Consider the following 13,074-nt stretch of genomic DNA (forward strand, 5'->3'; position numbering starts at 1 on the left):
ACAATTTCATTGGCACGTTCTCCTTTAAGACGAATCAAGTATTACACTTAAACAAAAATAGAATGCATTGATATTATCAAAAGGACTGTCTCATCTATACAAGTAGGGTTTTATTTGATCAGTTTAGTTATATCCGTCTTTTAAGGAGATCTAGGAGGATTTGAGGAGGATACTTGTGTTCTAGGTTGCACGGACACTCCTCCTAACCGGTGTTCCTGTGTCGGACACCCGTTTCGGACACGACACTCGTCGGACACACGTCAAAACGTGTCGGACACCTGTAAGGCCGTGTCTAACTTTCATCTTTTATTTGGGCACGTGTCCGACGCGTGTCCATGGTATTTTGAGCCGTGTCCATGGTATTTGGACACACCTTCAAATGGAAAGTTGAATTTAAGGTTAATGGCGTGAATTGTTATATGGTTGAATTTGGTGGACAAATGATGTTCTTTAGACAAGTAATGAGATGTCGAAATAGATTGATTATAAGTTGCTTTTGGTTTTAGAAATGAGAATAAGTTATATTTAACGTCAAATTTTACCTTCATTTATTTAAATTTAATATCAAATACTTTTTCAAAAATAAAAACACACATATATAACTACAAAATATATATTTTATTAAATTTAAATAACGTAATAAAAGTGTCTAAATTTCACGGGATCTTTATGTCGCGTGTAAAATGTGGTAATAAGTGTAATAAAGTGTCTAAGTTTAGTTTTGGTGCTACCTAGCTTGTGTTGTCTTAAATTGGGATTTTGCCGCGCTGTGACATCCTCCCGTCCTTCAAACTTCAAAAATTGAATTCATACCATTATTCCTCTCTCTCCCTCTTTCCTCATTCATTTTGATCACGAATCTCTCGTCTACCTCACACAAATCTTTCACCTACAAATCAACAACATTTTGGACTATTTACATTTACATTTGTAGATAGATTTATCTTCCAACTTCTTAATTATTTCAACTTCATACTTGTATTAATTATCCACCTTATGTTGTTGACTCTCATTAATTATCCTCCGTCTTTCTTTCCTTTTTTTGCAGGGTTAATGCTTTCTTAATTTTCTATTTTCAATTTAAAAATGTTAATTAAATGCTTGAAAGCAACTACTTCAATCAAACTTCACATGCATCCTTTCAATTCAACTCATTTTTAATTTAATTTGTCCTCTCAAATCGAAAGACCCACCAGTTTTCTTCTTCCACCACACAAAAATCAAGCTTAATGAATCATTTATACCTTTTTTATCATCTGGGTTTGAACTCAATTTAATAATTATTAATCAAGATTAAAGCTTTTTGATAAATTAATTAATGGGTTCAATTTCTGAGAGTGAAAGAATCACAACACCAACAACAGTATCATCAAGGGAAATAGATCCTTTGTTGAGGGATTTGAGTGAGAAGAAGCAGAATTTTCGGCGAAATGTGGTGTCTTTAGCAGTTGAATTAAAAGATGTTCGAACTCGTCTAACTTTGCAAGAGCAATCTCATGTTAAAGAATCTCTTATCAGACAGGCATGTATTTTACTTATCTGAGCATTGAAATAATGCCCTTTTTAATACTCCTTCTGTAGTTCTGTGTCATCCCCTTGTTTCGCTGCTGATCGTACCTTTTAACTTGAAATAATTTCATGTCCGTTGATGTTACATTGTATGTTTTTACATTCAATGATTTAGCAGCTGATGTTTGAATTTTGTTTATGTTTTAGGAAGCAGAAGCAAAGGCAAAGGGGATGGAAGAAGAGGTGTACAGATTGAATAAAACATTGGTGGAGAAAAATAAGGAATTGCAGGAATCAGCTTCTAGTGCTGAAAAGGTCCCACTTTTATTATTATGATTCTGTGTTATTGTTAAGCTTAGAATGTTCATTTGTTTACTAGGATAGTGGGATTTAATTTAGTACATTGTTGATGTTGTTAATTTGTTATCAATCATCAACAAATGGTGTGGAGCTATGTTGGTTGGACTCGATTAGAAGTATTCGACAAGGGTACATGTTCAAGTGTTGGGTTCGGCTATTTTATTTAAAAAATCATGTTTCTGGTCTTAAATGAAATGTTTGAGTGACCTACCCATGTCCGAGTGTTGAGTGTCCGACAAGGGTATGCCAAGTAATATTGAAGAGTCTAAGCAACATAAGTATGGAGTTGTACATATCATGTTTCATGTACCACACCATTGTAAGTCACTTTTTGGCATTTCCTGCATGTGTTATATTGGGGGCAGCTCATACTAAATTGCCAAGTATGTATGAGCTTTGTATTAGATTATTTTCTCATTTTAGTTGTGTTTTAATGTTTCAAGGTGTCATGTCTATAAGAATATAGTGTGTATTGAAAATGATGCTTACTTTTGAAAGTTGTTATCTTTCATCTATACATTTGGAGCTGTGTAACACATATTTTTTCTTTTCCGTCATCTATTGATACAATTTTCATCACAGATTATTTTTAATACCGTCTTTCTGTATTTTCAACGTAAGGTTAAATTTGCTTACATGGAGTTCCCTTTACACTGCCATAGTGCCATAGTGGTTTAGCTAGAAAGTAGACATCATCAAGGATCAGCTACATATCTATTTGAATGATGTAATTATGCACAAATTGAAAATGCCCTGGTAGTCCGATATTTACCTTGAATACTGCTACCACAGAACTTATCTAGGAACATTTATGTAAAGATTAATAAATTGATATATTAAAGTTGTGAATTACAAGGAGAAGGATACATCGTTTATATAGTACATACAAGATCTTAAGATCCTAATAAAGGGGAATTAGTTTCCTAATGTTAGGCTAAGACTAAGGAGAAGATATACAATAATTGACTAAATATTTAACAGAATAAAGAGAAAGATTTGATAGAATAATTGAGAACAATTATTCTCCAATATCCCCCCGCAAGACGGACGGCCGGGACGAGAGACCGATCTTGGACATGAGCATATTGAAACGCGGTCGTGGTAGAGCTTTTGTGAGTGCATCAGCGAGCTGATCATCATTGGCAATGGGCACCACTCGCATAATGCCAGATTGCACACGTTCACGAATGAAGTGATAATCGAGTGCAACATGCTTCATCCGGGAGTGAAATACGGGATTGGCACTGAGGTTGGTAGCACCCAGATTATCGCAGTAGACCACAGGAGTAGAGGGAAGTACAATATGAAGCTCCATAAGAAGATGACCAAGCCAAGTTAGCTCAGCAATGGCATTAGCAACTGAGCGATATTCAGCTTCCGTGGATGAGCGGGATACAGTGCGGTGCTTTTTGGAGCTCCAGGAAATAGGGGTGTGACCAAGGTAGACTATATAGGCACCAGTGGAAGTAAGATCGTCAGGATTGTCTCCCCAAGCAGAGTCGGAGTAGGCATGTAAGCTTAAAGGAGTGTCACGACGAATGGTAATTCCGTGAGTGGGAGTGCTGCTTTAGATAGCGTAGCAACCTCTTGGCGACCCGGTGAGTAACGGTTGGTTGATGCATAAACCGTGACAACATACCAACGGCGAAACTGATGTCGGGCCTAGTGAGGGATAAGTACTGGAGACTGCCCACAAGAGCACGGAATTCAGTGGGATTGTCGAAGGGGGGGCTGTCTCGAATGCTCAATGTGACCGAGGAGTCCATAGGAGTAGAGCATGGTTTAGCATCAGCCATTTTCGCGCGAGTAAGAAGATCGGTGGTGTATTTGTGTTGAGTGAGGAATAACCCTTTGGTGCACGGTTGAACTTCAACTCGAGGAAGTAGCGAGGGGGCCGAGGTCTTTAAGAGAGAACACGCTAGCGAGAGCACGAATGAAGGAGTTGACTCGAGACGAACAAGCACTGTGTGACAATGATATCATCGACATGACAACGAGAGACAAATAAATCGTGAGTACCATTGAGAATAAAAAGTGATGTGTCGAGAGACCAGGAGTTATGAAAACCGGTTTCCAGGAGATAGGAGCGAAGCTCATTGTACGAGCCCGTGGGGCTGTTTGAGATCGTAAATTGCTTTCTTAAGGCGACATACGTGAGACGGTTTTTGAGGATCAACAAACCCCGAAGGTTGGGCCCGTATACCGTATCCGTGAGTGTGCCTTGAAGAAAAGCATCATTGATATCTAGTTGACGAAGTGACAGGTTCTTGGTGACGGCAAGACTAAGCAACAATCGGACCGTGGCGGAGTTTAATGACCGGATGAAGGTTTCATTGTAGTCTAAAGGGTCTTTGGTGAAAGCCTTTGGCGACAAAGACGAGCCTTATGTTTGTGAATTGTCCGTCGGGATTGTATTTGTACGAAACACCCATTTACAACCGACAATGTTTTGCTCGGGGAGAGGGGGAACAAGTTCCCAGTCTTTGTTATTTTGAAGAGCTTGGAATTGATCTTCCATAGCTTTACGCCATGTCGGATCAGAGAGGGCTTGCTTCGTGGTTTTTGGTTCGACTGGTTGCAGCTGGGCAGTCAGGTTGAGTTTGTGGATGGGTTTAAAAATGTTGTGGGATGCTCTAGTAGCATGGGTGTGGGTGAGAGGAGGTGGCTCGGCAGTGGGGTTGTTTTCAGGTGAGGGAGAGACTGTTTGTGGGCGGCGAGTGTAAACTTTGGTGATGGTGTTATGGGTACGAGGGGTAGCAGGTTCGTGGGTTGTGGGGTTAGGAGGGACAGGAGTGGTGGGACGTGGAGAGTCTGGGGAGGCAGTAGGAGGTGGGGTTGGTGGTTGTTGACTGGAAAGGAGAGGGATGATAAGCTCACACCAGGAGGACGAGGTTGGAAGTGGTGAAATGGGTTGTTGCGAGGCAAAGGGATAGGTGTTTTCAACGAAGCGGACGTGTCGAGACACATAGATACGATTAGTGTGTGTGTCTAGACACATATAGGCATGTTGAGTGGGGGAGTAGCCAACAAAAACACAGGGAATGGAGCGTGGGTCAAGTTTGTGGTGAGTATAGGGTCGTAGCCAAGGGTAACATAAGCTTCCGAAGTTGTGAAGGTTATGGTACTTGGGTACAGTTTGAAAAAGGCGAAAATAAGGGGACTGGTGACCAAGGGTGGAGGTTGGCATGCGGTTGATGAGGTAAACCGCAGTGTGGAAGGCTAGGGTCCAATATCGAATGGGCATGGAAGAATGAGAGAGGAGCGCAAGACCGGTATCCACTATATGGCGATGACGTCGTTCCGCAAAACCGTTATGTTCGGGTGTATGAGGGGGTGAGGTAAGGTGTTGAACTCCAGCCGAGGCAAGATCAAGTTTTAATTTTTCAAACTCGCCTCCGTTGTCGGAGTAAAGTGTGAGAAGCGGTCTGGAAAATTGTTTTTCGACAAATGCTTTGAAGTGGAGAAAAGTTTTATGGGTATCGATTTTTTTCTTTAGGGAGAATAACCACGTAAATTTCGTGAAGTGATCTACAAAAATTACGTAGTATTTATAATCATCAAAGGAATGCACAGGTGAGGTCCATAAATCACTAAACACGACTTCAAGCGGAAATTGAGTGGTGAGCGATGAAACAGTAAAAGGTAATTTGTGACTCTTGTAAATAGAACAAGCATTGCAGTTTGTATTATTCGAAGAGGAATGTTTAATATTCAAACAACTAATAATTTGATTAAAAACAACTTGATGAGGATGGCCAAAACGATGATGAAGGTCGGTGTGGTGGACAGTCAGGGCGTGAGCTTGCGGAGACGACATTGAGGGCGATAGTAGACACGCAGTCCTTGGCGAGGGCGGTGAAGAGAGGAGCGCGAGTTCTGATCCTTCACAACAAAAGAAGACGAGGTGAAGTCAATAATAACATTATTATCGGCGCAAAACTTTGAGACGGAAATAATATTTTTATGCATAGTTGGAACGTGTAAAACATTGAGTAATTTGAAAGATGAAGTAGAGGAATAAGGAAGAGATGTTGAACCAGAGTTGGAGATGGGTAAACCCGAACCGTCACCGATGACTATTTCATCAGTACCATCGTATGGAGAGTGAAGAGCAAGGTTGTCCGGTCCATTTGTGACATGATGAGAGGCACCGAGTCCGGGAGCGAGGGAGGGGACCTGCGGGTTAAGGGGTCGGGGTTGGCACTGGGGTTGAGACGATGAGGAGGAGTGGGTAGTAGGGTTGCGGGGATACGGTGGGACACGAATTTCAGGGTAGAGAGCCTTGAATATGGGACGATAGGAGAGGTGTGACCCGAACGTGACACCACTGACACTTACCACGAAACGGATTTTTTGGATTTTGGTTGGGTGTGGAAGCAGACGGGTTAGGGGTCTGGTTTGGGGTCTGGTTGGGGGTCTGGTTGGGGGTGGGAGTACGGTAGGCAGAGTGGTTGTGGGCAGCGGAGGTACGAGTGTAGGTGGGGTGGGCCATGGGAGTAAAGGTTGTGGATTGAGCAGTCTCGGTTTGTTGGAGGACGAGTTCTTGACGAATCAATTTCTCGTGGAAATCAGGGAAGGTGATGGGTGTGTCGCGGGCATTCACAGCATCAATAACCGATTGATAGGTGGAGGGTAAGCCGTCGATGATATGGTCAGTGATATCCTCTTGGGAGAGAACATCACCGAGTAAAGCAAGGTCATCAACGATGGCTTTAACCTTGTTCATGTAGTCGGTGATGGAAAGGGTTCCTTTGGTAGTGTGTTTAAGTTTGTGGCGGAGTTGTTTTATGTGACCTCGAGATGGACGCGCATAAGATGATGCGAGGGCATCCCAGGCTTGTTGGGTAGTGTGGTCTCGGTTGAGAAGGTGGCTGATAGAGGTTGTTAGGGTGCTTGCCACGGCACCGAAAAGGAGCCTATCTTGCCGGAACCAGGTACTGTACGCCGGATTGGGTACGGAAGGTTTGTCTTTTTCTGTGAGGAGTTTGGGAGGAGGTGCACTACCATCAATAAAAGATGATAGTCCGTAGCCTTGAAGGAGAGTCTCAATTTGAAGACTCCATTGACGATAGTTGGAACCATCGAATTTGGCGATGGAGTGCACGTTGAGAAGCACAAGCGGTTTGCTTGGCTCGAGTTCATTGGGTATTGTGGAGCCTGACATTAGGCGTTGGAAAAAGAATTTGGGGTGGATCGGAGAGACCTTTCTCCTGATACCATGTAAAGATTAATAAATTGATATATTAAAGTTGTGAATTACAAGGAGAAGGATACATCGTTTATATAGTACATACAAGATCTTAAGATCCTAATAAAGGGGAATTAGTTTCCTAATGTTAGGCTAAGACTAAGGAGAAGATATACAATAATTGACTAAATATTTAACAGAATAAAGAGAAAGATTTGATAGAATAATTGAGAACAATTATTCTCCAATAATTTATACTCTTGTGTCGAACTGCATTTAATTTAGGTAAGGCATAATGCCACTTTGAAATTACTAATGTCACTCATGTTTGTGAGACGGTAAATAGTAACATGCCCTTGAACTTAGCTTGTATTGTTGTGGCATTATCATTACCCTTAATTAATGTGTCGCTGTATCTTGTAGTTATTGCTTTTCTTAAAATGGCCAAAATTTATTGAGACAGTAGTACTAGATTCATTATATGGTAAACAAGCATGATGCTTTAACTTTAAATATTGATGCTGCTGAGTGGTACAGCATATTAAAATGTGTACTTGATCTACATATTCTGTGGTTGGGACCTCAACAATAAATTGCAATGTTGGTTCACCATTTTTCACTGAAAAATAGACAATTACTAGATTGTTTCATACTTTCATGAAGATCGGTGCTTCATGAGTCGTGAGGAATAGAGCTTGTGTCTTGTGTCGGATTTTGTCAAATTATTTCTGCAGTTTATAAGTCAACTTTTTTTGGTAGATTATACTATTTGATGGAGTAAAAAAAAATTTATTCCGTACTAGATTTTATTCTCATACCAATTATATACTCCTTGTTGGATTCTAATTTTATGATTGCGAGTTGGTTATTACTAGTGTCATGTTGTGTGTGTTGTATGAGTCTGTATGATGTCTAGTTGTCTACGGTTGGTCTAGCATTGTGCAAAGTATTAAATATCTTTATTCAGATCGTGATATTGGCTGTTCCGGCTAAAAATTACCTTAAAATGCTGTCAGGTGATTTTCAAAACACTTAAAAAAGGACATGCTCCGGTATTGCGGCCTTGATATAATAAGAATGTTGTCAGATAAATAAGTAAATAAACTTAATAATGTTGGATAGCAGGATTTTGATTAAATGACTATGGACATTGACCTGTACAATAGTGAGTAGTTCTCATTTTATGTTTTCTTTGACCAAATGTGGAATGTCTCCATTGATCGAGACAAACTCAGCAACATTATCTGGTGAACTTGTCTTGTATCCAGTCAATAGATAAATTAGTACACATGAATTGGTCTCACCAGAAACATGTATGAGATCAACACATTTAAAAAAAATTGTGACAAGAATGACTGATTTCAAGTTTTCAACCATCTCGATCAAGGTTTTGGTGCCTGTAAAGTTTAAACTTGTCATATATCAGTGTTATGATCCTGGTTTGTTGACTGCAAATTGTAATGAAGTGCAGTACCTCAACAATCTTGATGATCTTCGAGCTAAGCTCACTATCACTCGAGCTACAGCAGATGCAAGTGCTGCATCAGCTCAATCAGCACAGTTTCAGTGTCTGGCTTTGTTGCGGGACCTGGAAGATAAAGATAAATTAATAATGGAACACGAACATCGTGTTGTGAGGCTGGCCAAACAGTTAGATAAACTTCAGAAGGATCTGCAATTGAGGGAGTCTTCACAAATACAACTTAAAGATGAAGTCATGAGAGTTGAACGTGATATCATGGAAGCCATTGCCAAATCCGGCATGAGCAAGGAATGTGAGCTTATGAGGATATTAGATGAGGTGTCCCCGAAGAATCTTGAGAAGATTAATAGGGTTTTATCGGCAAAGGATGATGAAATAGCTAGACTTAGAGATGAAATCAGGGTTCTCTCTGCCCATTGGAAGTTAAAGACCAAGGAATTAGAAAGTCAGGTATATTGATTTAGGATCTATTTGTTAAGCTATTATATTCAAATTTATCATTGTTGGTTTGTATTGAGAAATTTGCTTCTTGAATAGCTGGACAAACATCGGAAGGCTGATCAGGAGTTGAAGAAACGAGTACTGAAGTTGGAGTTCTGTCTCCAAGAAGCTCGTTCTCAAACAAGAAAGCTTCAACGGGTAATCATACTTATACCTAGTTGCTAGTTCTTTTCTGAAGTTTTCAAATTCAGAATGGAATCTATATGGTTAAACCTTTTGCGACTCGGGTCTCAAGATTATTATCAAGAACAATCGACGAGCCTAAGTCGAAGGTCTAAACACTCATGGAGAGTAATTGGAATACCCTGGTTCTGGTTTGGGGTATTCTCCATTTATGTTACTTGGACTCGGGTGGACACATGCACGTATCTTAGTTTCAGATTCCCCATGACTCAATATTTTAACCATGGGAACTCTTAAATTAAAACATGAATACAAGAGCGGGGACACATCTGCAAAACAAACGTAAATTTTTAAGTCTTAAATATTTTGTGTTTTCTGTAGGTAGAACAAAAATATTTTTGAGAAATGAGGCTTAAATCATTGAATGTTAATTGTTATACCAAGTGCTTCATATACAATCTCTTCTACATTTGTCAAGCTTGAATTGTAGGATTGGTTAGGGTTGTCTACTTCCACACCCACATGCTTGAATGTCGATTCTTGTACATTACATAGGTTCGACCTCATAAGTGAAAAGTTTATCTCATATTATACTCCTAGTTCTTCATTTCTCAACCCGGAGTTAGCTGCACCCTCTAGCATTCTGGAATTTTCATATTATCCATCATCAAAGAATACTTAGAAATTGACAATTTTGTAACATGCCGAACTTTACTAGATGGCAAGGACCATTTTTCTATCTTCTGGTCTATTGTTTGGTGCTGAACTGAAGTGAACATGCATATCGGATTTAAGAATTGCTATTATGTTTTTTTATTTATTTGGTTCTTCACATTAGACTCTTATTACTGTATCCTCACACTCATTCGTTTACCTCTGTGGTTGTAGATGGGGGAGCGAAGGGACAAAGCTATAAAAGAATTGCAGGATCAAGTAGCTACAAAGAAGCAATTTATTTTTGAGAGTTCTGAGAAGCAAAATTTCTGGGAAAGCCAGAATTTTAAGTTCCTTGTTTCCATGTCAATGGTCGTGTTGGTAGTCTTCTCTAGACGGTAAATCACTGTTGATGATACAACATAGAGAGTAAGTATTTTGTAGAATAGTGTGTCATGGTTTGGGGAAGGGATTCGAGTTTGTAGAATGCTACATGACCAAACCCCAATCCTTGCAACGGTGTTGTAAAATATAGACAATAGCTTAGAAAGCCAGCTTAGGATGTTAACTAGGCAAAACCATAGAGGCAAATTATCTGTAATTCTGTAAATACAGGCTCCTTGTGCTCTTCAAGTCACATTTGTAGAATCGACAAACTTTTCTATATTTATTTTTTCGTTTTTATACAGATTATTTCCGAATCTAGATAATGAACACTCACGTAATAGCCCCAACCCCCGTAGAGAGAGAAAATCCCTAGGAGAGAGAAAACCCCTTTTGTTAAACTAAATCAGTTCCGTTTGTTCTTCTGGCTCGCCGGCGGCTTTTCCGTCGCTGACTTTCTTTCTGTCGCCGGCGAGCCGAATATCATAAGCCGATTATCTTAAGTTTTTAAGCTGCGTTTGATCTTGAGGAAAGGGGGCTTTGATTGGTTACCGTGATCAAGATCGTTTTTCCCGATTAAGAAGAGCGATTATCAAGAAGCGGTTGCTCGATTGTGATTTGCGCTTCATTCCACACTATCGGTGATATCATTTCCCCCTTTCTTGTGATTTTTTCGGTTGAACTTTAGGCCTGTTTTAGCTTGGTTAGCTGCTATTGTATTGGTCTTTGGCTTTCTTAAGCTTTTGTCTATATTGCTTTGGTGGGGTGGGTTTCAGTAATTTAGTTTCTTTAATTGGGGCTGCTTCTTTGGTTTTATTGTATTTGTGTATGCAAGTTGTCGAATTTTTGGGAGCATCTTTCATCTATAGTTTCCACTTCTACTGTTTCCCTTCACTTGGGTTTTGAAGATTTGTATCAGTGCTTCCCATTTTGTTTCTCGGAGGTTTTGTGATCCGTTGTCTACACTTCTGCTTTGTAACTATGTCTTCCTCTACCAGCTATCATAAATTTCTTGAAGCTTTTGCTTGTGCTCATGTTAGTGATGGATTTATGGAGGATGATGGGGATAGGATGTTTGACCATTTTATGAGAATGCAGGGGTCAGTTCGGTTAGTCTTAGCTGAGGTGAGGGAGCTTAAAGATAAGGGAAACGGTTATTTTAGGCAAAATGACTTTGATATGGCCGCAGCGTGTTACGATGAAGCTTGTAAACTGCTTAGTTTGAGCCTGGGAAATATTGAGGGTGAAGATACTCAATCATTATCTGACCTTGCTGTTTCGCTTATTTCTAATATGGCTGCTTGTGCCTTAAAAATGGAGGAATACAAAGCTGTTGCGGGTATGTGCTCCATGATTTTGGACACATTTCCTCGTAATATTAAGGCACTCTTTCGAAGGGCGGTGGCTTATATGAAGTTGAAAAGGTTTTCGTTAGCTAAATTGGATTTGGTTGAGGCATTAGTTGTTGAACCTAGTAATAAGGATGTGTTAAGGGAATGAGATGTGGTAAAAGGGCACCTTCTCATCAAGGAGAATGGTAAAAGAGTGTTGGAGGTTGCTACTGAAGATGACGTGGAGGGGAAAAATAAGAAGCCTGTTCATATTGACGTGGGTATGAAAGATAGTGAGAGTGTGATCACAGAGGTTATGGAAGATCATAGTGATGCGAGTATGACGGAAAATGAGAGTGTGAATATGGAGGTGACGGAGGCTCAAAATATTTGTGCTAAAAAGCCAGTTTTTGAGTTCTCCAAAAAGGGAGGTGGTAGTTCCCGTCTAAGGATCCCCACACAATCGTATAAAAAGTTACTGGATGGAAAAACGGTGAGCTTTTACCGTAAATGTGATTTGTCAATCTTAACAATTCGCATTCTCAAGGGTGAGGTTACTAAGGACAGGGACAATATAAGAGAACGATGTGAGAAGAAGAAGAGGAGGAGGAGGAGGTCTAAAAAGTGGAAATCTAAGATGATGGGGACAATGAATGACATGACTACTTCTGATATTATCAATGTGAAACCTGCCTTTCCTAACGGAAGTTTGAACGCTTCCTGTGCGGAGGCTGTGACTTCAAGTGCGTCTTCAATCTCCGACAATTTTTCTCCTCCGAGTACTCATATCCCCCAAGCTAACCTTGAGGGTGTTGATAAGGATCCAAGCGTCCCTGTTTCTCTCGTGAATGATAAGGATACTTTTATTTGCTCTCCAACTCAGAAGGACTCTAATGACCATCAACCATTCATTTTTTCAGCTCGTCCTAAGAAGTGTAAGGTTTACTCGTTTGAGAAGCCATCATGTGCCCGTTTTACACCTATGGTTCGCAGGTACCTCTCTGCTCATCATATGACGGAGAAATGGAGAATGACCACGTCCAAGAAGAATCATAGCCAAGGGGATGAATCTCCAAGACATATTTTATCTACTTTCTCCAAAAGTAGATCTCTTTCCCGTAAATTTCTACGTCCTCGTGGCGTAAGTGTGTCTTGTTGAGTCTCTCCTAAAGCTCAACTATCGAAGAAAAGAAAAGATATGGCATCCTCAGCGTACTACTACAGCGACTCTTTGAAGAAACCCCGTTTTTTAATAACCCCCGCCCCTAGTTTAAGTTATTGTAATAATAATGTAGTGTGTGCACCTGACTTAGAGATGCAGGTGTGTTTTGCATAAGGAAACCTTTTTTTACGGCTGTCAAAAAAAAAAAAAAAAAAAAAAAAAAAAAGACTATGTCTGCTACGCTAGCTAATATTTGCAATTGGTTTGACTATGTCTTGAGTATTAAGGGCTTATAATGTCAACAACAATACGTACCTACGTAGGCACATAAGGTTTAAATTTGGGCTGTTTTTCCGATGGCCGGGCGACATGAATTAGA

At 40.1% G+C, this 13,074-nt stretch overlaps 1 protein-coding gene across 1 annotated transcript; it reads left to right on the forward strand.

The window, feature by feature from the left end:
- The first annotated feature begins 785 nt into the window (after nucleotides 1-785).
- LOC141647460 (nuclear envelope-associated protein 2-like) lies at nucleotides 786-10,507 on the forward strand. The gene is made up of 5 exons (XM_074455643.1): nucleotides 786-1,526; nucleotides 1,721-1,824; nucleotides 8,529-8,990; nucleotides 9,078-9,179; nucleotides 10,053-10,507. Exons 1-5 carry the CDS (start codon nucleotides 1,319-1,321, stop codon nucleotides 10,218-10,220), a joined length of 1,044 nt encoding a protein of 347 aa, XP_074311744.1. The 5' UTR covers nucleotides 786-1,318; the 3' UTR covers nucleotides 10,221-10,507.
- Nucleotides 10,508-13,074: the final 2,567 nt, after the last annotated feature.

The sequence above is a fragment of the Silene latifolia genome, chromosome 3 (assembly GCF_048544455.1).
Source record: "Silene latifolia isolate original U9 population chromosome 3, ASM4854445v1, whole genome shotgun sequence".
Classification (NCBI taxonomy): domain Eukaryota; kingdom Viridiplantae; phylum Streptophyta; class Magnoliopsida; order Caryophyllales; family Caryophyllaceae; genus Silene; species Silene latifolia.